Consider the following 25,761-nt stretch of genomic DNA (forward strand, 5'->3'; position numbering starts at 1 on the left):
TTGGGGATATAACTACCTGCTAGCACAGTTGCGTCAGAAATTTTGGCTCACTCAGGCCAATTCAGCTATCAGAAAAATTATTTCAAATTGTAAATCATGTAGAAGATAGAATGTGAAAACAGGTGAGCAAAAAATGGTAGACTAAGCTCCCTCACTAGAAACTTTTTACCAATGTTGGTAGTTGATTATTTCAGACCTTTTCAAGCAAAAAAGAGGATGAAGCTTAGTCAAGAGGCATGGAGTAATTTTCACTTGCTTAACAATAAGAGCTGTACATATAGAAATTGTACACAGCTTGGACACTAATTCTTGTATCAGTTATTTGGAGAACAGGACAAACTAAAATTACATGCTCAGATAATGGAGCAAACTTTATTGGAGCACTGAGACAACCACAAGAAGTAGTTATAAATCTTGACCAAGAAACAAATTGCTTTGCCATGATGAAGAAAGAAATCAAATGGATTTTTAATCTGCCATTGCCCTTCCTTCAAGGTGGCGTGTGGGAAAGGCATATTAGATGCATAAGAAAAGTCCTAAACTCAGTATTTAACTAACAGACACTAGATGATGAAAGTCTTAAAACAGTGATGTATGAAGCAGAATCCATCATCAACAGATCCCTTACAAAGGTAACAGATGATCCGAATGACTTGAAGGCACTGACACCCAATCACTGGTTATTACACAAGACTCAAACCAGCATACTCCCAGGACTTTCTTCTAAAAATGACCAGTATGCACAAAAACGATGGAAACAAGTACATTATATTGCTGATTTGTTTTGGAAAAGACAGACAAAAGAGTATAGTGATCCCTCGCTATATCGTGCTTCGCCTTTCGCGGCTTCACTCCATCGCGGATTTTATATGTAAGCATATTTAAATATATAGTGCGGATTTTTTGCTGGTTCGCGGATTTCTGAGGACAATAGGTCTTTTAATTTCTGGTACATGCTTCCTCAGTTGGTTTGCCCAGTTGATTTCATACAAGGGACGCTATTGGCAGATGGCTGAGAAGCTACCCAACGTACTTTTCTCTCTCTCTTGCGCTGACTTTCTCTGATCCTGACGTAGGGGGTGTGAGCAGGGGGGCTGTTCGCACACCTAGATGATACGGACGCTCGTCTAAAAATGCTGAAAGATTATCTTCACGTTGCTACCTTCTGTGTGCAGCTGCTTCGTGAAGCGACATGCTGCACGGTGCTTCGCATACTTAAAAGCTCAAAGGGCACGTATTGATTTTTCAGTTTGTTTTTCTCTGTCTCTCTCTCTCTCTCTCTCTCTCCCTGCTCCTGACGGAGGGGGTGTGAGCTGCCGCCTTCAACAGCTTTGTACCGGCGGTGCTTCGCATACTTAAAAGCCAAACAGCCCTACTGATTTTTGACTGCTTGCTTTGTTCTCTCTCTCTCTCCTGACGCGCACTCCTTTGAAAAGGAAGATATGTTTGCATTCTTTTAATTGTGAGACAGAACTGTCATCTCTGTCTTGTCATGGAGCACAGTTTAAACTTTTGAAAAAGAGACAAATGTTTGTTTGCAGTGTTTGAATAACGTTCCTGTCTCTCTGCAACCTCCTGTGTTTCTGTGCAAATCTGTGACCCAAGCATGACAATATAAAAATAACCATATAAACATATGGTTTCTACTTCGCGGATTTTCTTATTTCGCGGGTGGCTCTGGAACGCAACCCCCGCGATGGAGGAGGGATTACTGTATTACCAATACTTCAAGAATGTGAAAAATGGCTTTGACCAATTAGAAACAATGAGTCAGGTGACACTGTTCTCATTGTAGATGAAACTGCATCTCGAAACTCATGGATAATGGGTCGAGTCATCCAGACAATCTCAGATGCCAAAGGCGCAGTTAGAATTATTTGAAATGATTAATCTTAAATTTTGTGAGGTTAAATTGTGTTTTTGCTTTTACATTTAAGTTTAAGTTTTAGTTTAAGTATTTAAATTTTAAGTTTTGATATAAATATTCTCGAATATTTAAGGCTCGTACTAAGTAATGTTGTACTAATTGATTTTGCCCTTAGCATAAACAATTAGGGGCCAGATGTGTAAGAGCCATTAGTTAGTTATTTAGGTTATATTAATTTGATAGACGTATTTTCAAAGTTATGTTAAAATGTCTGCCTATATATTAATTACACAGTCTATGGGAGATTCTATTATAACTCTCCATTGCCAACTCAGTAGCAGCACAACTTTGGGAAACTGGAAAAGACGCAGCTTCAATAGCATTTAGCTTGAGCGTCAGGGCAGTGCTCACACAAACTACTTGTTATATTTCAGCCAGGGTTTCCTCCTTTGGCTAGGGTTTAAACTCTTGTTTTATGTCTTTTTATTCTTTGTTGAGTTGTTTATTTATGTTAATGTCACTTTTGTTAACTATCTCCTGTATTTTCTTTGCCTGTTTTATGTTCCATGTGTTTTGTGGGTGGTCCCCCAAGAAGGAATGCCAGGAACTGCCCTCCACCCTATATATCTGGATGGTCTCCCACAGTTCCTGGTGGTTCATTTCAAATGCGCTTAGGAGTGGTGAGCTCTTGTACTTTTAGTAAACTAGGGGGCTTCGCCCCCTGCTCGCTTCGCTTGCCAACCCCCGTGTTTGGTTTTCGGATACACACTTTTAAGATTTTTTTTTCTTTGAATTGTTGCTATTTCATTAGTTTCATTTTTATTTCAGAACTTCTGTAAAAACAATATTTGTAATCTTGCGAGTCCCAATATGCTGAATCTTTTTAATGAAGTCAGGATAGGTTTCTCTGTTTGGAATTTCAGCACAGACAAAACAATCTACATCATCAGCAGTTAATATTTTTTTTTACAAAGTAAAAAAAGTAAGTAGAGTTCTGCATTGGACTCCTGTCTGTAAAGTCATGCTATTTTCCTCTCACAGTTCCAAAAGTACATGGGGTTACCAAAGTGATACCCCAGCTTTTGTCTAGGTTTTTGTAGAAGGGCTAGACAGAACGTTTTTGACTCCTGGGGTAATTTTAGCTTTTTAAATAAGCAGACAGATAAATATATGTACACTAACAAAGTAACCAATAAATGCATGTGCGGTAAACTCCGTTTTTGAAATTCTCAAGAGTCTTTATTTGTCACATGCATAGTTTATACAGGACAAACACGCAGTGAAATGCATCCTGATCTGCTTATCAAAAACTGTGCAAAGTTAGAAGAATATCAGTTTAATTAATAAAAATTCATAGATTGAAAGATAACAGTATAGTAGAACATAATAAATACCGGTAAGTAAAATTATGTGAATAAGGTAGAATTAAGTGTTAAGGTGCAATAGTGTAGTAATTATTGTGCAAAACCAAAGTTAGACTGGTGTATAGTTAAATGAGGCAGTTTGTTTGTTTGCGCTACTGCGATCTTTACTTTCTTTTTTTATATTTTCTAATTTTCCTACTTTTATATCCTTTAACTTTCTCCACATGTGTATAGCGCCGTTTTTTTTTTTTTTTTTTTTTTTTTGTGCCTTTCTAATTTCACTGGTTTCATAGTCTCTAACCTGCTCTGCATGTGTTTAGCACCAACGTTTGTAAACATCATTATGAAGTTCCACTTTGTCATTTTACTCATTGTCTTTTAATTCTGAGCCGTACAGTACAATACATAGAACAGAATAAATCCTCAATATAGTATAAAAATAAAAATTCTAGAAGTACGGAGTAGAATTTCACATTAGACGATATCACATAATATGATTTGGATTTGTTTTAAGTCCTGGAGACCTCATTCATCAAGCTGCCTCCCCCATTTTGCCATTCAACATCTGAAATAGTGCTAATCCGATGAAAGGACCCCTCATTCCCACGTCCCCATTCATCAGGGATGACGTTACCTTAGGCAGGCAATCTACAATTTAAAGAGATTATTTTCTTGTGAATTGTTACATATGCATTATTTTCACTTTTACTTTAAAAACTTTTGTAAAAACAATACTTGTTTCTTTATTTCCTGCCCCGCGCGAGGTTACATCTCTTTCTTCCCAGACATATAATACTGCTCGTGTTGTGAAGGGTGTTGCGGCTGAACGTACGCTAAGGATATGCCTTTGGATCATTTGCTGTCTTTTTGCTGCTTGCTAGCTGCCTCTTCTGTCTGTCGCATGTCGTTGTTTTAAGAGCTCCAAGCACATAATGCTTGCCTTCCAAAAGCAATCCAACAACTGCTAGATTAGAGGTCTGTTGACTTGTTTTAAATGATGGCTCACTGCCTGGTCTCGCATGATGTTGTAAAAGCAATACCTGTCTTTTATTTCTGGCCACAGGCGTGGTTGAATTCTTTCTTGCAGGATGTATAATGCTGCTCACGTTCGGTTGGGGTAGCTGCTGTCGCAGATTTCTCCACATGTGTATAGCGCCGTTTTTTTTTTTTGAGCCTTTCTAATTTCACTGGTTTCATAGTCTCTAACCTGCTCTGCATGTGTTTAGCGTCAACGTTTGTAAACGTCTTTATGAAGTTCTACTTTCTTTTATTCATTGTCTTTTAATTCTGAGCCGGATTGGACGTGCTTTTTTTTCAATTCCACTTGTTCCGGGCTGATAATTACTTTCCTTATTTTCTGGATTTGCACCTTGATTATTCTTTTTTGCTCTTTTTTCTGTCCAAAGCATTTGAGTCTCTTTTCTCCACGCCCGATTGGACGTTTTTTTTTTCCATTCCACTTGTTCCGGGCTGATCATCACGTTCCTTATTATCTAAATTTGCACCTAGATTATTGTTTTTCTTTTTAGCATTTTTTTCTCTCCATCGCTTTTGGGTCTCTTTTCTTTGCGCTTTTCTTTATTCTTCGTTTAATCATCGACATTTCATTTCTACCCTATTCATTTCATTTCTACCGTATTGACCTTATACACTTTATATGCACTGACAGCCCTGGAGCTGTGTGTGCTGCATGACTGCCTTTACACTACTGATTTGTTTTAGCTTGTCTTGCAAGACTCTCGTTCTATGTTCCAGTGAGACACACTATGGCAGGTCTCGCGGGTCTTTAAATTATCTTCCGAGAAGATCACGTATCGTAGACTATCAGGACAGGGGACAGGATTTCTTTTTATAATAGAGAGATTTAATGTGCTTTTAAGGATTTTACAGCCTTCTGCTCTGTGTTTTATCTTTGCCATTAGAATCTTTATTGGGGCTTGTTTGATTGAGATTACCTTCTTGTTACAGGCAATTTCATTTTGGATGTGTGCTGCATGGAGCTTCCTTGTTATAGGAGAACATTTTTTATCAAGAATAAATCTTTTATTTTTAAAGATTGTACAAGGCCCCTTTTGTGTCTGGTTGACGTTTTTGACAGGATTTCCCCCTCTAGTGTGCATTTTTGGAAGTGCTTTTAGGATTTCTAGTTAATGACACTGTTGTCATATTACTCCATAGGCATTTATGGTTAGTTACTCCATAGGCATTTATTGTTAGTTATTGTTTTTATTTCCTTACTCTTTTCTCTATACTCTGCTTTTAAGATGACTGCCCCTTCTGTGTTAGGTCAACCTTGCTGCAATGCATTTTGGACTATTTTCAGTGTGTGATTTCTTATCATTTATGTAAGATCAAGTTTCCATGCAAATGCAACATTTCAGACAGAGATTGGCTTTCAGACTTATGGCTGTTCTGTGGCTGTCTTTTTCTTTCATTTTGCTGAAGTCACAGTATTTGCCAAGTCAAAAGCCCACTCATCATTTTTCTGCCAGTCTGGTAAAAGCAATAACACAAACGTATCCAATTTTTCCTTTGAGCAATTTCTCCTAAAACTTCATCCTTACATTTTCGATATTATCAGTGACATTGTCTGCCCATTATATCCATAATATAATCCATAACATGATGAGGCAATTTTGCTTTTAGGCTTTGATGCCAATGAAAAGTATGATTACTAACAATTTTAAACTAGCACTGCATGATTGACACTAAGCATCTTTAGAACATTACCAAATACCCCTGTCACCTGCTGTAAAAACAACAATTCTGGATGTTTCCATTTTCTTTTAGTTGCTGTGAAACATTATATAGTGTATCGTGTATCTGTGCTGTTAATGATTTAAACTGTCCATTTTATTAGGATATTGCAATTTACATGTAAGAGCTCAGGCTAGGAAGTGAAATTTGTTTAAATGAATATTAATTTTATTTTTGATAAAGCCCAAATAGCAATCAAAACACTGACTTAAGTTCAACCAGTTACATTCATTAGAAAATCATCAAGACAAACACACACTGCACTTTTATAAACTTCACACTTGCAAATTAAAATCAACTATAATACATAGAAAATATGTCAATGCCTCACAAAAACACCCTCATTTGAGAAGAGGATGAACATTAAAACATGCTTACCTTTCGCTACCAGTTTTTATGGACGTAAAGCATGGACCGTAAAACTGGGTCACTTGGACAAAGGCATATTGTATTCTGTGCTGTTGAACTTTAACCTATGGAGTAAGATTTATGGTACCAGAGACTGACAAGGCGTTGTGTGCTGGTCAAGCATGCAAAGAAGAATTTAATTGTATTCTGTCTGAGTGACTGATTACACTGCATTATATTTATCCTCAAATTAAAATCTTTGTGAAAGAGCCAACCTCATCGGTCACCTGCATGTGGTCGCTAAGTTTGTCATAGTTAACCAAATATTATGTGCTTTCATAGTGTGACATGTGCATGCACAGTAATAAAAAAAAAAAAAAACAGAAGAAAAAAACAGTATTAATATCATGAGGAAGCAGAAGGTAGCACATCAAACAAGTTCTACATCCTTATACTGTGTTACTACTGTTGAGAATATTAGAGAGAAACAGAATTACTGAGGACAGAGAGTGTGTGCTTGGTGTGTGGGTGTGTTTGTGTGTGTCCTGCGGTGGGTTGGCACCCTGCCCAGGATTGGTTCCCTGCCTTGTGCCCTGTGTTGGCTGGGATTGGCTCCAGCAGACCCCCGTGACCCTGTGTTCGGATTCAGCGGGTTGGATAATGGATGGATGGATGGAGAGAGTTTGAGTACAAGTTATTAATAACTTTTAGCCTTGTAACTAACAACTACATTGCTAAACAATTAGTTGCTTAATTATTATATTTATTCATCAATTAATCGGGGCTTTTAAAGCTTTTGACATCTGCGCAAAAGTTCCAGTGTTTTACTTAAAAATGAAGGAGTTTTATCCCTTGCACAATGCTGTTCTTCATAACAAATGAATACAAGTGTGCACAAAATTTGCTTTTGCCAAAATATTGCATTGTAGCAATTGCCGTTACTGACTGTGAAGTCTAGCTGAACGCTTTCAAGGCTGTTCTGAACATCAAGGAGTTACAGGGATAAAACGGTTGATGGCATTTTTAAATTTTGACAAACATTGCCTAGTGTGAATTTTTTTCATTTTATCCACAAAATGACAGCAAAGACTGTGAGTCACACAAAATTCAAACTTTATTTCCAACTTAAAGTGTTGGGCATCCCATTACAGGCTGTTGCTATCATCAAACAAACTACTCTGCAAAATATATTCTGCATATAGTTGATGACTCAGATTTTCAGATAAGGATTTTGAGCTGCTGGAAGAAATGGAAGAAAATGACATAAGGCTTTTTTTTCCCACTGCAGGAATTTTTTTCAGATATTTTACAAACTCTGGAACATTTGTAGCATTCCCACAGCAGGAACTCTGGCCATTTGTGGTTCTTGGTACTTTTTTCAGCTCCTACTCTAGGGTATGTATTTTGTGTTCAGCCAGGTGTGTGGGCCTCAGGCGATGTATTATGCTGACTGGTTGACCACAAGTATTGGCTCCATCTTACAAATCTGTTAGTAGCTTGGACTTTAGAGAGGTATCAGTGAAAATGGAGTGCAGCACTTTGTACCGTACCAACCTTCAAAGCCGCTAATGCACCATGCACTGCATCGAAGCAATAATCCCCCAAACCGACCGACCCCGTTAACTACTGCTCGCTCCACACTTCACAGCACATCACTCTTCATAGCCACCTCTGTGGTGCTTCATGCTACGCACTGTATCAAAGTAATAATCTCTCACGTGAACTCCCAATCATGTTGCACTTTGCACATATCACTCTGCTTTATACATCACTTATTTTGCATAAAGTTTACAGGGGAAACTTTGTGCAGGGAAACACCACATATAAAAGTGGTCAGATAAACCACATATAAAAGTGGCTCAGGAACTCATTAGTTCCTGAAAACATGGCGCCTACTGAGAGTACTGCTAGATTATCCTCAAGTGTGAGTGAGAGAGGGATCATCATTACTCTGATTAGTTTTATTTTCAGATGTTCAAGCATCACGGTTGTGCTCCTGTACCGATCTTGCAAGGCACAGATTTCTTACTATATATCAAGTTGAAACAACTCTACACTTTTGAGCACTTTGGTCAAAATGTGTTTAATGTAACTCTTGGTCAATAAAGAAAATGAAATGTATAAAATATGTAACTAGGCGAACAATAAATATCAAAATTCACTGTCCACTGTCTTTTAATAGTTGTTAAAGCCCTAGTATATGTTAGCACAGTATTAATGAAGTTTACCAGTAAACCTATTCCTTTCTTTAATCAGAGTGGTGTAGCACTTTGGGGTATGGACTTGTGGAACCTGAGGTTGTGGGTTAAATCCCAATAGAAACACTGTGTGACATTGAGCAAGTCCTGAGCTCCAATTGGAAAAAAGAAAAGAAATGTAACTAATTGAATCTCAAATTTTGGCATCAGCCAAATAATTTATTAATAAACAGTCTCTTAAGTACAGGTCGGTGTCATTTTTTGCACTCACTGTACAGTACACTGAGGACATTGATTAATTGTTGAAGCTCTAATGGCTTTTACAGTTTTTCGTTGGTAGACATTTATTCAAATCCATAATATGACGAGGCAATTCTGTTTTTAGGCTTTAATTGCAATGAAGAGAATGATTACTAACAATTTTAACAAACACTGAATGATTTTTAATTATCTTTATAACATAACCAAATACCCTGTCACCTGTAGTAGGGAATCCTGCAGCAATCTCAATGTCAGTCAGTCATTCTCCAACCCGCTATATCCTAACACAGGGTCATGGGGGTCTGCTGGAGGCAATCCCAGCCAGCACAGGGTGCAAGGCAGGAACAAATCCCAGGCAGGGTTCCAGCTCACCACAGGACATTCCCACACTAAGCACACACTACGGACAATTTAGGATCGCCAATGCACCTAACCTGCATGTCTTTGGACTGTGGGAGGAAACCCACACAGACACGGGGAGAACATGCAAACTCCACGCAGGGAGGACCCAGAAAGCGAACCCGGGTCTCCTAACTGCGAGGCAGCAGTGCTACCACTGCAACACCGTGCCGCCCCAATCTCAATGTGTCACCGATAATTTCTACAGTCCATTATATAAAGAGTTACTGTTAACTTTTTATAAAGTTTGTTTTACTTAATAAGTATATTTCTACACTAAATGCCTTCAAGAAATATTTTAACTGATTAAGTGAGCTGAAGGCTTAGCCTGCTGCTGTCAAGTAAAATAAATACAGAAATGAATTCCATGTGGACTTTCATGTACTACAGCAAGTAGCTGAGATTATTTTTTGACAACACAAGAAGCTTAATAACGAAATAAAGGAAAGTAGATTAAGAAAAAAGAAACAGGCATACAAACTATGTGCGGGTTCACAGTATGCCAACAGGGAGCTTATCTACAAGAACTGACCTTTTATTGTGCTTCTATTTGTTACAAAAGTCAAAGTACAATAAAAGGAGCTAAACTTTCTTTGTAGATCACGAATATATTGTTACTTTGCTTTATGAATGTCAAACAGACAGGGACAACTCTGACAACACTGCTTCCTGCTTTCTTGTTCAAAATATACATGTGAGAATTACAAAATGTCATAGCCTGCCTACCTGAATGCTTTTGACTTTTCCAGAGGTGCTTTCCTCAGACATGACTCGGACTGAGCTCCCGTCTTCTTCTGAAACTTCAGAGATAAAAATGCTATCATGTGAAAAGGCTCGACTGCCCATTCCATTCAGGGAGCTGGAAAAAAATCAAATTGGAAAAAATACATCAGTGCTGTGCCGTATTGGTTATGTATATGTCATCACTGGAGCCAAGCAATATGGCCCTATGCCTGTAATGTTAGTTTCACTCTGTCTCAATCTACCATGAACCATTCATTAATTCCATTGTGAAATGTGAAGTGGCTGCATACTGAATAAGGAAAAAAGCTTTGCAAGGATGTTCAGACAATAATTATTATTACATGTTCACAAATTTATGTTTGAAACTGATGAGATTATAACTTACAAGCAGTTGATTAGTGTGCCATTCATGAAGTGTGGATGCCTTATTGGGTATGCAGTGCCAAGTGTTTTACATCTGCCAGTTAATAAGACTTTGTGGATTCCTAAATGCACAAAACTTTAATATTATTTTCCTTTTCCATTCCTAACTGTCAATTTACAAGTGGCATGCCAGTGTAGTGGTTAGTGTTCTGCTTTATTTTAATTTAAAGGTTACACAATTTTAAACTGTTAACATATTCCAGGGTCATCATAAAAATCAATGAACAAGGATTAAGTGAATTTCATAAAATTGCTCTTCCATGTTCTTTGGAAAAAAACCTGTTGCGGGTGCTGAACCCTTATTACTGGAGCTGTGAGGACACAGTGAATACCACAATGATGCCAACACCCCAGACAAACTAAAGCCCAAGTAGAAATGTTGAGAATAAACAACATTTGAGGCAACATCACAGCAGAGATGCAGTTTAACAAAATCAACTGATCTTGGGGGAAAAATGCCAAAGCTTGTTTATACATTAATGGGCTATAGAAATGTCAGGAATCTCCATACCTACTGAATCCCAATGAAGTGCCAAGTTTGCCAGAATCACTTCATTCTTTCTTTTTAAAGAGTAATGCACTCATTTAATAGCGATGAAATACCAGAAGCTGACTTTGAACTCAATAAGAAGAACACAGCACAACTTTCCTCAATCCTGTTTGTGGTTGGTAAACAGTTGCTAAAAATTAAAGGTTTAAATTTATTGTGAGGAAAAATAAATAATTTCATTGTATCTGTTTTACATTTGAAGAAAAATGTTGCACGTTAATGTCTAAAATCTCACTTTGATTTAAAAAATGCACTCAGTAATTCAAGAACAACCACAACATTTACATACAAAGTGCAATTTCATACTATGAGAAATCGGGCTGAGCTCCACTGCAGCTTGATTGCGCTAATGGAACTCAGGACTAGGGCCAAACAAGTGAAGAAGGTTTATCACATTTGCTGTTTATCTTTAAAGGACTGCAAAACTGTCCCTTAAAGTTCAAGAATAAAGTGTGTTTAAAAGGACTGTTCTAAGTGTCATTTGTGCAACTTTGAAACTCATACAGTACATGACAATACATAAATGACAGTCATTTCATGGCACAAGCAAGCTAAGCAATTGTTCGTAATCTTGCAGACAGGAGTCCTAAACCCACATTGACAAGAGGACTAAAGAGATGTCACATAGGGCCTCAGGAAGGCATTAAAGTGGTTTCAGGCCACACTTTGCAATCACTTAGAGAGACAGAAACACTGAGATAGAGCTCTTCTGAGCAGTCCAATGGCATATTATATATATATATATGTATTTTTATATATATATATATATATATATATATATATATATATATATATATATATATCTGAGTCTTCTTTGAACCATAAAGGGTCTGGCCCTCTTTTCATAAACAAAAAATAAAATCCCATCTACAAACATGATGGATGGATGCAGACTTAGATTCATGTTCATCAAAAGAATGGTAACATGATACATGTTAATTAGTCGGACACAAATTTCACAGCACTTTATACACCTATTACTGCTACTATCATCAGGGGAATAACACAACATCCTATACGTTCTCGCTTTCAGCCATGTGTCCTCTAGTGGTGTTTTCACTTCTGATGTTTCTGCCATACATCTTGACCAATAACAGGTCACCTGACCCCAAGTGTCCTGTTGAAATACAACATTTTCACACTTAGGGTGCACTTCTCTTTCACCACTGCTGTCATCCTTGCTATTTTGTTACAGCCATGGTGATTTCCTAGGATTATGTTTATTTTCCTTTCTGTGCCTTCTTTGTTTATTTTAAATTTTTATTTTTTACATTTATTGTATAACAGTAGGGTGGCACGGTGGTGCAGTGGGTAGCGCTGCTGCCTCGCAGTTGGGAGACCTGGGGACCTGGGTTCGCTTCCCGGGTCCTCCCTGCGTGGAGTTTGCATGTTCTCCCCGTGTCTGCGTGGGTTTCCTCCGGGCGCTCTGGTTTCCTCCCACAGTCCAAAGACATGCAGGTTAGGTGGATTGGCGATTCTAAATTGGCCCTAGTGTGTGCTTGGTGTGTGGGTGTGTTTGTGTGTGTCCTGCGGTGGGTTGGCACCCTGCCCAGGATTGTTTCCTGCCTTGTGCCCTGTGTTGGCTGGGATTGGCTCCAGCAGACCCCCGTGACCCTGTGTTCGGATTCAGCGGGTTGGATAATGGATGGATGGATGTATAACAGTATGGTGGCTCAATGGTAGTTCTGCTGCCTCACAGTAAGGTGACCAGGGTTTGTGTCCAGGGACTTCCCTACATAGAGATTGCATATTCTCTCCATGTCTGCATTTGTTTCCTCTGGGTGCTCTGGTTTGCTCCCACTGTCCAAAGACATGCAGGTTAGGTCAACTGCTGAAATTATAATTGGCTAAGGTGTGTTTTTGGTGTGTGGATATGTATTTGTTCAACCTGTGATGGAAAGGCGCCCTTGCGCCCTGTCTGGAGTTTGGTCCTGACTTATGCAACCAGCATAAGGCTCCGACCCCAAGCATGACCCCTGTCTGGATTAAGTTGGTTGGGAAATGAAAAGACATTTATTATAGTGATGTATTATTTGTTATTATTGTTCTGTTTATTTATTATTTAGTATATACTGTATGAATTTTGCTATCTTCTCTTGTATTCCTTGTGTTTTGTAGGTGATAACCCTGATGTCACTGCTGCTGACTGGAGTGGCAACCAGTGTGGTCTCCTGCTGCTGCAGCCCTACTGCCTCAAGGTTTGCTGTGTTGTGCACTCAGAGATGATCTTCTGCATACCTCGGTTGTAATTCATGATTCTTTGAGTTACTGTTGCCTTTCTATCAGCTCAAGCCAGTCTGATCTTTCTCCTCTGACCTCTGACATCAACTAGGCATTTTCGCCCAGAGAACTGCTGCTCACTGGATATTTTCCCTTTTTTGCCATTCTTTGTAAACACTAGAGATGGTTGTGCGTGAAAATCCCAGTAGATCAGCAGTTTCTTAAATACCTAGACTATCCTGTCTGGCACCAACAACCATGCCACATTCAATGTCACTTAAAATCATCTTTCTTCCCCAATCTGATGTTCAACTTGAACTTCTTGACAATGTCTACATGCCTAAATGATTTGAGTTGCTGCCATGTGATTGGTTAATTATAAATTTGCATTAACAAACAGTTCAACAGGTGTACCTAATATATATATTTACATATTTACTGGATTGTTAAACCGGCAGCACGGTGGCGCCGTGGGTAGCGCTGCTGCCTTGCACTTAGGAGACCCGGGTTTGCTTCCCGGGTCCTCCCTGCGTGGAGTTTGCATGTTCTCCCCATGTCTACGTGGGTTTCTTCCAGGTACTCCGGTTTCCTCCCACAGTCCAAAGACATGCAGGTTAGGTGCACTGGTGATTCTAAATTGTCCCTAGAGTGTGCTTGGTGTGTGTGGGCACACCCTGTGGTGGGCTGGCGCCCTGCCTGGGGTTTGTATCCTGCCTTGCGCCTTGTGTTGGCTGGGATTGGCTCCAGCAGACCCCCGTGACCCTGTAGTTAGGATATAGAGGGTTGGGTAATAGATGGATGGATTGTTAAACCTTCTATCAGTAATAACATAATAAATTAATATAACACATATTAATCATAACTGGACTTACAGTATAAAGTAATGCAAAATGACAGGGTCACAGTTTTTATAGTCTGTGTTTATGTTGTATCCATGCACTACATTTCCCATTAGATTGCTGGCTCTGACAACTGAATAAATGCATGGGAGAGACACCAGACTTTAAATTTTATTTTCTGCCAAGTGTGGGACTAAGGTTTGATCCACACTAACATTAGGAATAAGTAATTTTTGCTGGAAAACTTTTCTAGTCACACTTTGTAAAAGTGCATCTGCACTGAAATGACAAAAGCACATTAATCTTTCCTAGTGGGCATGCATGGTTTGTCAGATAAAAGGAACGATTGTTTAAGGAGCAAGCACAAATTAAATCAGAATGTTAAAAAACATTAGGAAAACAAAGGGCACCTGAAGTAAATGTTAAACTAGAGTTCTTTAAATGTTTTGCAAGGTGGTCAAAAACCATGGAATGTATGAACTGGGAGTCCTGCCAAAATTAATACAGTGAAATAATGAAGCATTTCAAGGCCAAGTTTATGCCCGGATCTTAGTCCCATAGAAGTGCTGTTTGAGGAACTTGAAGCGGACATAACATGTAAGAAAGCTCTTAAAAATTCAAAATTGAAGGGAGTTCCATATGAAAGGGTGAGCATGACTTAACTATAAATCACAAGGAATGACTACAAGATGTTATATCTGCCAGCGAGGGCAACAAGCTTGTCGAAGCTTGGGGAGTGCTTATTTTTACAGAGCATATAACTACATTTGTGGCTTTTTTGTTGAATAAGTGATTGAAAAGAATCATTTTCATTATTATTTGTTACGACATATAACAGTTAATATTGTTGAATTGCAAATTAAATATCCAAATATGCACATATGTAGAACACATACACGCACCTCTTCTTGAGGTGTACTTACTTTTTCACAGCACTGTACAATGACATATGGACATTTTATTCTTCTCCATTGCCATTTAAAAACTCAAACTAACCTCACAGGGTGCTGACAAGTCATGTGGTCTAATGAAACCCTGTTCTGTGGTATACAAGGCTATCTTGATTTTGACTGGACACAGATGGCAAAATAAAAAAAAAATATCTTTCAGGAGGAGTATCTAATGTGTTAAATGAACTTGTCATGTTATAAGAATGAATCACAGACATATCCACTCACAGGCAAAGCTTGCCCTGACAGTCCAAAGACCACAACTGAATATTGCTTAGGGAGATTATTTTTAATAATATGTGCAGTTTCACTTAACAAAATGAGTATCTGGGAAAAATATCAGTATGCCTCAAAATAAAAAAAATTACAATCTCTAACAACATATTAACCAATCTGATAGGAAACCCATGTGAGCATTAGAAGAACATTTTATGTAGGACAATCTCCAACTTGCCAATGAATAGTGTGTCTGCTTTGTGAAATGACAATGCCTCTCACTGAGCCACCATACCACAAATATTGAAACACCCACATATACACATTTTTAATACGGGGAAACAATTTTACAAAGGCAAAAGTAAAATGGACTCTCCGACTAGAAGACAATTGTTGCTGTCTATTTTCGAAACTGTACAGAATGAATTTTGGAGGGCTGGGTGATAAAGTTTTGATTTACGTGTGATTTATTTTAAATATTTTAAGACAGAACTCACTTTGTTGTGCTCATTTTGCTGCCTGAAAATACAACTACATCCTTCCTAGAAATACAAAACGTATTTAGATTTTTATTGTCAGCGAGAAAAGCACTGTATTTGAGATATGAATTTTACCACAGGTAACTTTTTTTGCTTTTTCTTCAAACAAACAGTTTAACTTGCAAAGCACACCAGCCAGCTTCTTCCCTCCAGTATACCTGGAGGTGCCTGAAGTTACCTGCCTACTGAGGGGTCACTTCCTCAAACTGCATTCAGATAGCCCACCGTCTGCCCGATATAGACAGCTTGCTTGTTCTTCTCCTCCACCGTAGCCTAGCCACCATAGCAGTGTAAAAAGACCACTTTGGCGTATTCTTCATCTGGCACCAGACAAAGCACGCTCTGCTCCTAATATACATCACGCTAACAGGACATACTGTTTAACAGGGAGCGCACCTTGGGCAGTCAATGCTGAAGCAGAGTAAAGAATACTCAGGAATAGTTGGTTGGGGCTTTAACTTCGTTTTGTGCTTTCTTACATTGGCGCCAATCTGCTGTTTCTGTTTTAAGAGGAGAAATAAGATGGATGTGCTGCCACTTTTAATGGCTATCAAATTTTTGCAAACTTTGCATTTTACTTTAGTATGTTTCAACATCTGATCTTACAGCCTTTCTCTGGAACGGGTGCTTTTGCAAAAATGAAGAAATCAAGCACAAACATTCAGAAAAATTGGTGAAAAAATAAATAACTCTATATAAGTAAATGCTCTACAGATTACACTCTAATCCAGTTTAGGGTGCTGGGGAGTGGAACATACCCTGACAACACTTAAGCACACAGCAGTAATCAAGCTTAGAACTCATATGGAGCCATTTTAGAGTTGACAATTAAACTTACACATTGTGAATATCCAGAGAGACTCAGGGAAATTTTCAAACTGCAAATGGTTTAAGATCATGCCCAGCTTTCAAACCCAATCTTCCTTGAGCTTTGGGGCAGTAACACTAGCTACCATGTCATATAGTGTATTGTTTAAGCACTATTCAATAAAAAAATCACAATAATTTATAAATTTACCTTAACTGTTCTCCACAGGACATACTTACTGACACAGGGCAAATTTATAGTAACCAACCTACCATTTACATTTATGTATTTGGCTGATGCTTTTATCCATAGTGACTTACAATATTTGAGATATGATTGGCTCCATTTCTTTGGCTTTTCCAGTTGGAGCACAGGCAGGTGAAGTGACTTGCTCAGGGTCACACAGTGTCTGTGGTAGGATTTTAACCCACAACCTCATGGTTTAAAGTCCCAAGCCTTAACCACTATGCCATACTGTTTGCCAGATAGGTAAAGAACAAGGGAAGAAAAAAAACAAACCCACCAATCCTGCATGTGTTTGACATGTAGGAAGAAAATTCAAGCAGACATGGTAAGAGAACACAAGCAACATATAAGCACTATCCAGACCAGGATTTGAACTCAGGAGCTGTGATGTATTCGGTACACACCATCTCACTATGCAACTTACAAGCTAACGTAAGTTAGCTAAACACAGACTGGAATGCACATGGGCGGTTTGGCAGGGCTAGCAGAGAAGATTTATGTGATTTGTCATAAAAGTATACAGTATGAACAACAGCAAAAGATGTCAATCAAGGAAGGTATAGTATTAAACATGTGTGAATGTGTGATTAAGGTATAGGAACCATGTAAACAGACTTTCAAACTTTAACCAGTTATATATAGAGAGCAAGTTATGACACTTCCAGTAAAGTGGCAATAGAGCACACATTTATAACTCAGATGAAATAAAACACATGGAAACGGTAGTGGATGACTGCCAGATAAATGTACTACACCAGGCATGTCAAACTCACTACCATTGGTGGGCCGCTTTGACTGCCATACGTGCGTCAGCGGGCCGTACTGTAACAAATACTATTATACAAAGTTACTGTAGCTTTCTTTCCAATACTGAAAACTTTAAAAAAATGTAACACTTAAAGTTTAAAGTTTAAAGAAAAGCAATTTCCATGCAGTCTCCATACAACAGTGTAGAATTAGAGTCTTAACCTCTTAGCTAGGTCCTTATTATATTACTAGGCTCACCCTCCTTTTAAGGCGACCAACTTTTATCCTCAATTTGTGTGTGATCCATGTGTACATCAGGCATGCAAGTGTAGGGAGTGAGAACATCAAAGTGCCCATTCATAACATCTCCCGAAAACCTAAGTTTTTTTATCCCCTCGAGTGCCTGTCCAAACTTGGAGTGTAGGACTCCATAATAATATACTTGAAACTCATAGGGGAACAACTCTCCCACTGCCATTAGCTCAGAAATGGTACCATAAGTTTGAGACTTTGACATTTCAGTGAGATACTGAAGCTCATTTGTATAAGAGATTCCTGACGGCATCATTGTAAATGGCTGAAACCTTGACCAATTACTTAAAACATGTCGTACAATGTCAGCCTGAATCTGTACCGCTAAAGACAGAGTTTCATGCACTAAATAAGCTATAGATGAGAATAAGCAAGCACCATCTCCCCTGATATTTATTACGTTGAGGCATTTGTACTCCATCAACGTTAATTATTTCCAGAGATATAATTTTGTCTATTTTTCCAGCACATCGCACACAAAAGCAAGGGAACGATGGGAGCACCAGAACTCTGCTCACATCGCATCGCTTCGTACCGCAAGCCGCAAGTAGTAAGTCTGTGATAAGCGGAATACCCTTACGCTTTGCACTCACAGGACGGAAGGACAATCCCGACTGCTTTTATATAGTGTCTTGATGATTGATATTCATTATATTATATGCATTGCTTATATAGGAGCCTTACAGTGTGAAATTTATTTCTTTTGTCCCGACACTTGGCATCTCTTGTTAGTAACCAGCTCATCAATATCAGGCTTGAAATCTTGTGCAGCTGCAACTTTTATGAGGGATGAAAGGTGCTCGACGGTAAGTCCTGAGCAATGTGGGGCTTTGGTAGCTTTCATTAACAAAAACAATTGCTCACAAAGGTAAGTGCTTCCGAAAATAGACAGTACTCTCGATGCCAACTTATGGATCTGCACATACGAGGGTGGCAGGTAAGCATACAAGCCTGGCACACCAACTTCGTTGTATTTTGCCTTCAGAATAGAATCTGACTGCACTTCAATCAATTCCATTTGGATATTCTCAGGCGCATTCTCAACGTTGTAAGAGAACAGCGCAATGCCCTGTTTGTGTGATCACGAAAATGCTCACTGAATTCATTGCTCAGTAATTCAAGTTGGAAAACAAATCCTCCAAAAATCAAATGTTACTTTACTAAGTTTACTTCAAAGTTTATATTGTAAAATAAGCCGATATGCAAAAAGCCACCTGATCTACAATAATTTTACAAACTCAAAATCACAAAAATATGTTAATAAACAACTCACCAACTTCTTGTGTCCACTTCAGATCTTGAGCTGTAGTCTGCACTAACTGTTCGTTACAATACTAGCACAAAATTACATGAAACTAGAGCAAAAAAACGTGAAAATATGCGAGCTATTACTACTTGTGATGGTCAGTTCTGCCCATTGGCCAGTCTCAGCAGCCCAGTCAGTAGTGTAGCCTTAGCAGGGACGGCTCGTGGCGGCCCTGGGCTGAGAAAGAATCGGTGGCCCCTTTGCCTGGCAATGTCAATACGGTATCTTATGCACGGCGGATGGCCACATCCGTTGCGGACACTGCATAGCCGCCTCGTGCTCATGACACGCTTCTATATACGCGTGTCCGTAACTTGAAAACCAAGTGGCGACCCATGATATTCTCATTACGGCAAAACATTATAATACTACATATAGCTTACTGCTCCGACTCTAGCGACATTTGTAAATACAGCGTACTAATTAACAAGAAACAATGTTTTTCGACCACATTGTCGTCAGCTGTGTCGTTATTTTCTCTTTCTGTTTTATATCTATACTAATAAAAGGCAAAGCCCTCACTGACTCACTCACTCATCACTAATTCTCCAACTTCCCGTGTAGGTGGAAGGCTGAAATTTGGCAGGCTCATTCCTTACAGCTTACTTACAAAAGTTAGGCAGGTTTCATTTCGAAATTCTACGCATAATGGTCATAACTGGAACCTCTTTTTTGTCCATATACTGTAATGGAGGAGGCGGAGTCGCGTATCGCGTCATCACGCCTCCTACATAATCACGTGAACTGAAAACAAGGAAGAGCCCCAAAGAGCGCTGAAGAAAACATTCATTACACAATTGAGAAGGCACAAGAAAGTGGCTCACCTGAACTGACTGAATGCAGCACGAGTGATCACTTCGATACTGCGGAAACAAAGCACGGTGTAAAACTTAAGTTTAAATTAAGTTTATAGAAACGCTACCTCTGCCGTTTGCAAGAGATACAAGTTTAATGAGAAGACATGAGGTATAAACGAGACTTTGGATGACTTTGTAACGGATTAAAAATTGCTGTAGCGAGAAACTTTTAAGTGCCAGGTCTTAGCTAACATTAAATAAAGCCGTGGACATCGCAACATCACACAAGACAGCGGCTCACGTGAACTGACTGAACGCAGCACATCGGAAACAAAGCACCGTGTAAACCTAAAGTTTAAATTAAGTTCATAGACCTACAAAAGGTTGCCATTGATTTGAGGCAAGATTGCTTTTCTCCTGTACAACTATACGTTGCATTCTCAAGAGTGTGCTTGCACGGCTTGGTCATATTACAACCGGAGTGCTGAACTGACAACGTGGTATACAAACAGAACTATAACAATCGTAATAAACGAACAAAAAAAACAGCGGACAACCCGTGGATTAAATAAAAAGGCTGCTTCCGTTGGCGAAGCAACAAAAAAGGAAGACCTTATATGGCGTTCGTTTATAAAACAGCGGAGAGGCTGTGTGAAGGCAGCTTCACAAAAAAACAGATCCTTAACAAATTGTTATTGGTATATTTTCCCTCAATTTAAAAAGGTTTTCTTTTCTTCTTAATAAAAATTTAAAAGCAGTACTTCACTGGTGCGAAGCGCGGGGATTTGAGCGACTGACGCATACAGACATATTCATGAGTGCAGGTACTTCGGAAACAAAGCACAGTGTAAACCTAAAGTTTAAAGTAAGTTCATAGACCTACAAAAGGTTGCCATTGATTTGAGGCAAGATTGCTTTTCTCCTGTACAACTATACGTTGCATTCTTAACAGTAAGCTTGCACAGCTTGGCCATATTACAACCGGAGTGCTGAACTGACAACGTGGTATACAAACAGAACTATAACAATCGTAAAAAAAGAAAAAAAAAAAAGCAAAGAACCCGTGGATTAAATAAAAAGGCTCCTTCCTTGGCGAAGCAAGGAAAAAGGAAGACCTTATATGGCGTTCATTTATAAAACAGCGGAAAAGCAGTGTTAAGGCTGCTTCACAAAAAAACAGCAGAGCGCCTTATATGAGCAGGCAGTCAGCTAAAGAAGGGAATCAATAAATAACTATAATCGTAATAAACGAACAAAAAATAGCGGAGAATCCGCGGACTACATAAAGCAAATGGGTACCTGAACAGAACAGTGAGTCTCAAATAGCTACACAATAACTATAACAATCTTTATAAACGAACAATAAAAGAATACAGAACCGCTAAGCTAGGAGAAAGGATGGCCTTATATGGCGTTCGTTTATAAAACAGCGGAGAGGCTGTCTAAAGGCAGCTTAAAAAAAAAACAGATCCTTAACAAATTGTTATTGGTATATTTTCCCCCAATTTAAAAAGGTTTTCTTTTCTTCTTAATAAAAATTTAAAAGCAGTACTTCGCGGGGATTGAGATATATATATATATATATATATATATATATATATATATATATATATAAAGAGAGAGAGAGAGAGAGAGAGAGATATATACAGTAGATATATATATATATACATATAGATATATATATATATATACGAATGGAAGAGAAGGTCTGTGATACGGTTTGCATATTTGCAGTTGGAGATCCACAAAGGGAGAAAAAACGAATCACGTATCATAAAATAGTTTTATTCCTGAGCTTTCAACCCCTATCAGGGGTCTTCATCAGAGGATAATGCTTAGACTTACAAGAATCAAAGGCAATATATAGCAACATATTCAGGGGGGGGGGGGGTTGGTTACCGTTAAATTAAAGAGCATATGTCCTTCTTAAGTTGGCATATGCTGAGTTTATGTCCAAGTGTCTGTTGATGGCATTTTCATCTGATAGCCAAGACTCGGCCAACTCTCTGGCGCTTTTTGTACTGGCCTTAAATTTTACTTTCACGTTGTCCCAGTTGAAAGTGTGTCCTGTCGATTTAGTATGTGCATATATCAAAGATAGTGCGTCCTTTCTTCTGACAGCGTTATATATATATGTATGTATGTGTATGTATGTATATATGTGTCTGTATGTGTATATATATATATATATATATATATATATATATATATATATGTATGTGTATATATGTTGATATGTGTATATATATATGTATATATATGTGGATGTGTATATGTGTATATATATATATATATATGTATATATGTATATATATGTATATGTAGATATGTGTATATGTAGATATGCATATATATGTATATATGTTTATGTATATATATATATATATATGTTTACATAACCTCTTTAACAAACTACTTCTCTGCTGCAAAGCGCAGGTATTTTGCTAGTTCAATATATATTGGCGTGGCGGCCCCTGGGATTTGGCAGCACTGTGCAGGTGCACAGTTTGCACATGCCTAAGGCCACCCCTGCTGCAGCCTAGCACTTCAGTTGTGACGCTGCGGCTCATTAACTTTGGTCAAGGCTCGTGGCTATCCTAGCAGATGACGTTTCCGGTACCGTAATGCCATGGGAAAACGCACTTTTGTCAGAAGGCAGAAGTAAGAAAAGTCAATAAGTAACACCGAAGATGCAGAATACTATCGTTTGTGATTGAATCAATCATTTTGTACAAGTTCAGTGCTAACTAGGATCTGTCATGCGGGCCACACAGATTTTTGTTGCGGGCCACATGCGGCCCGGGGGCCGCGTGTTTGACATGCCTGTACTACACTGCTATAAACTAAAAATGATTATTCTGCACAAAATATTCATGTTAACAGATTGTGGATTATAGTGTATGAAATGATGTAACGATTCAGGCCACATTTCAATATTTAATTTTAAATATTGTACATTACATTAATTTATCTTTGCTTAAACTGTCCAGGCAGAAGAGATTTCAATCCTTCCATCCACTTTCAGATCTGTAAAGAGCTCCATGACACACTGGAGAAGTAGAAATCAAAATTGATGCAAGGCAGGAATCAGCTTTGGACACAATGCCAAACCACAGAGCTGCTGAACAACCTAGTGACATGTCTTGGATTCCCCAAATAAAATCTGAATTTAAGGTGTGGTGAAGCATGTTTGGCATGGTGATGCACAGTTTTAACTATATAAATAGAGGATGCTCAGGCTCTGAAGGGGTGCAGGTGTATGTGGTAGCGTAGCGGATCAGCTCTTGAGGTTTATGGGTTGATCGGTTGATAGGGCATTAACATGCAGACACAATAGGATCAGTTGACTGCATCACTAGCAGTATAAAGAAAGAGAAACCTGAGCAGAACAGGGGAATTGAACAGAAAAAAAGAGACAAAAAGTGAGAGAGAGGAAAGAAATAAATAAAAAAAGGAGTTGATGATTTTGTAGAGCTCAATGGGGCTGGTTTAGCAAAAAATACACTAAGTAATTACTGAAATTATGCAGATCTGGGTGGAAAACATGGAGAGAGACAGAGAGAGAGAAAGAGAAGAGGAAAGAGAGAGATGCTAGGGTGGTAAAGGAGGGAAGTGCTGGTGTTAAAAGTACAGATTGAGGCAAGTGTAGGGCGCTGGATCAAGAAAAGGTGGCCAGGCGTCTGTGACCTTTAAATCATTAGAATTTGATAGAGGAAAGGCAGGGTACTGGAGCACTGATCAAGGCGAATATCCACGGCCACAAGCATAGCTGAGCTTAGGTGGCCAGGTAAATAAGTAGAACTCCTACCTTGCTTTGTTTTTACGGACTACAGTTTTCTTTTAGCCAACTTTTATTACTTATATTTTTGTCTTTACCCTCCACACGGATATCATAATTAGATATATATCTTTATATACAGGTCCGTAAATATTTGGACAGAGACAACTTTTTTCTAATTTTGGTTCTGTACATTACCACAATGAATTTTAAATGAAACAACTCAGATGCAGTTGAAGTGCAGACTTTCAGCTTTAATTCAGTGGGGTGAACAAAACGATTGCATAAAAATGTGAGGCAACTAATGCATTTTTTAACACAATCCCTTCATTTCAGGGACTCAAAAGTAATTGGACAAATTAAATAACTGGAAATAAAATGTTCATTTCTAATACTTGGTTGAAAACCCTTTGCTGGCAATGCCAGCCTGAAGTCTTGAACTCATGGACATCACCAGATGCTGGGTTTCCTCCTTTTTAATGCTCTGCCAGGCCTTTACTGCAGCGGCTTTCAGTTGCTGTTTGTTTGTGGGCCTTTCTGTCTTTTCTTCAACAAGTGAAATGCATGCTCAATTGGGTTAAGATCGGTGACTGATTTGAATTCAAGAATTTTCCACTTCTTTGCTTTAATAAACTCCTGGGTTGCTTTGGCTGTATGTTTTGGGTCATTGTCCATCTGTATCATGAAACGCCGCCCAATCAATTTGACTGCATTTAGCTGGATTTGAGAAGACAGTATGTCTCTGAACACCTCAGAATTCATTCGGCTGCTTCTGTCCTGTGTCACATCATCAATAAACACTAGTGTCCCAGTGCCACTGGCAGCCATGCACGCCCAAGCCATCACACTGCCTCAACCGTGTTTTACAGATGATGTGGTATGCTTTGGATAATGAGCTGTTCCACGCCTTCTCCATACTTTTTTCTTGCCATCATTCTGGTAGAGGTTGATCTTGGTTTCATCTGTCCAAAGAAAGTTTTTCCAGAACTGTGCTGGCTTTTTTAGATGTTCTTTAGCAAAGTCCAATCTAGCTTTTCTATTCTTGAGGCTTATGAGTGGCTTGCACCTTGCAGTGCACCCTCTGTATTTACTTTCATGCAGTCTTCTCTTTATGGTAGACTTGGAAATCGATACGCCTACTCCCTGGAGAGTGTTGTTCACTTGGTTGGCTATTGTGAAGGGGTTTCTCTTCACCATGGAAATGATTCTGTGATCATCCACCACTGTTGTCTTCTGTGGATGTCCAGGTGCCTCATGTATAAACGGTGCCCATCCACCTAAACTTGGTGTAAAGCCACGCACATTTCCACGGTAACTCAAACCCCGGCGTGCGCAAGTTCTCCGCTGGGTTTTGCAGACTGGCGGCACCCAGCGTCAAACCAGTGCTACTGTTCCTGTGTGGTTTCCCTTTCATTTTTAGAACGACATCCCTGACGCGGCTGTATCATATACACTGAAACTAACTGCATATCGTTGATAAATTTAAGGCACCTGATTGTAATCAATTTGTAATATAATTGTGCATAGAATGGCCAAACTATTCCACTGCCATGACTGCTTTAGCGTTGTTAGAGGACATTGCAAATGGAAGGATTAGAAGAGAACGCGTATTCAGAGATCATACGGATTTCTTGGCACATGATGATGACTGGCTACTAAGTCAGTTTAGATTTCCAAGAGCGATCCTCTTGGAGCTGTGTGCTGAACTGGCACCTGCTTTACAAAGGCAGACTTTGAGGAATTGTGCTCTACCTGCTCCTTTGAAAGTTCTGTCCACTCTCGGATTTTTAGCCACAGGAGCTTTTCAGTGTGAACTGGCTGACTGATCCGGTATTTCTATAAAGGCACCTTCAGAGAATGAATTTGTTTATGTAAATAGAAAGCATTTTCACTCTATTAATGTGCAAATCATCAGTGATGCAAAAATGCGCCTCAATAATGTTGTTGCGAGATGGCCTGGCTCAACTCATGATTCATTCATCCTGAGAAATAGTAGTGTGGGGAACAAACTTGAAAATGGTGCGGTGCGTGATGGCTGGCTTCTCGGTAAGATAAGACATTTATTACCTTTTAATCACAGTCGTACGTTATC

At 38.9% G+C, this 25,761-nt stretch overlaps 1 protein-coding gene across 5 annotated transcripts in view; it reads right to left on the reverse strand.

The window, feature by feature from the left end:
- cracd (capping protein inhibiting regulator of actin dynamics) overlaps window positions 1-25,761 on the reverse strand; it is a 325,587-nt gene that overhangs the window by 50,326 nt on the left and 249,500 nt on the right. For 4 of the 5 annotated variants that reach the window (XM_051927802.1, XM_051927800.1, XM_051927801.1 and 1 more), the window contains one exon: window positions 9,921-10,053. The exons of the other annotated variant lie outside the window; for it this stretch is intronic. In XM_051927802.1, the coding sequence (XP_051783762.1) occupies window positions 9,921-10,040 (120 nt within the window). In that variant the 5' untranslated portion in view covers window positions 10,041-10,053. The remainder of the gene's footprint in view (window positions 1-9,920; window positions 10,054-25,761) is intronic. 5 annotated transcript variants of the gene reach the window in all.

This window comes from Erpetoichthys calabaricus, chromosome 5 (assembly GCF_900747795.2).
Source record: "Erpetoichthys calabaricus chromosome 5, fErpCal1.3, whole genome shotgun sequence".
NCBI lineage: Eukaryota > Metazoa > Chordata > Cladistia > Polypteriformes > Polypteridae > Erpetoichthys > Erpetoichthys calabaricus.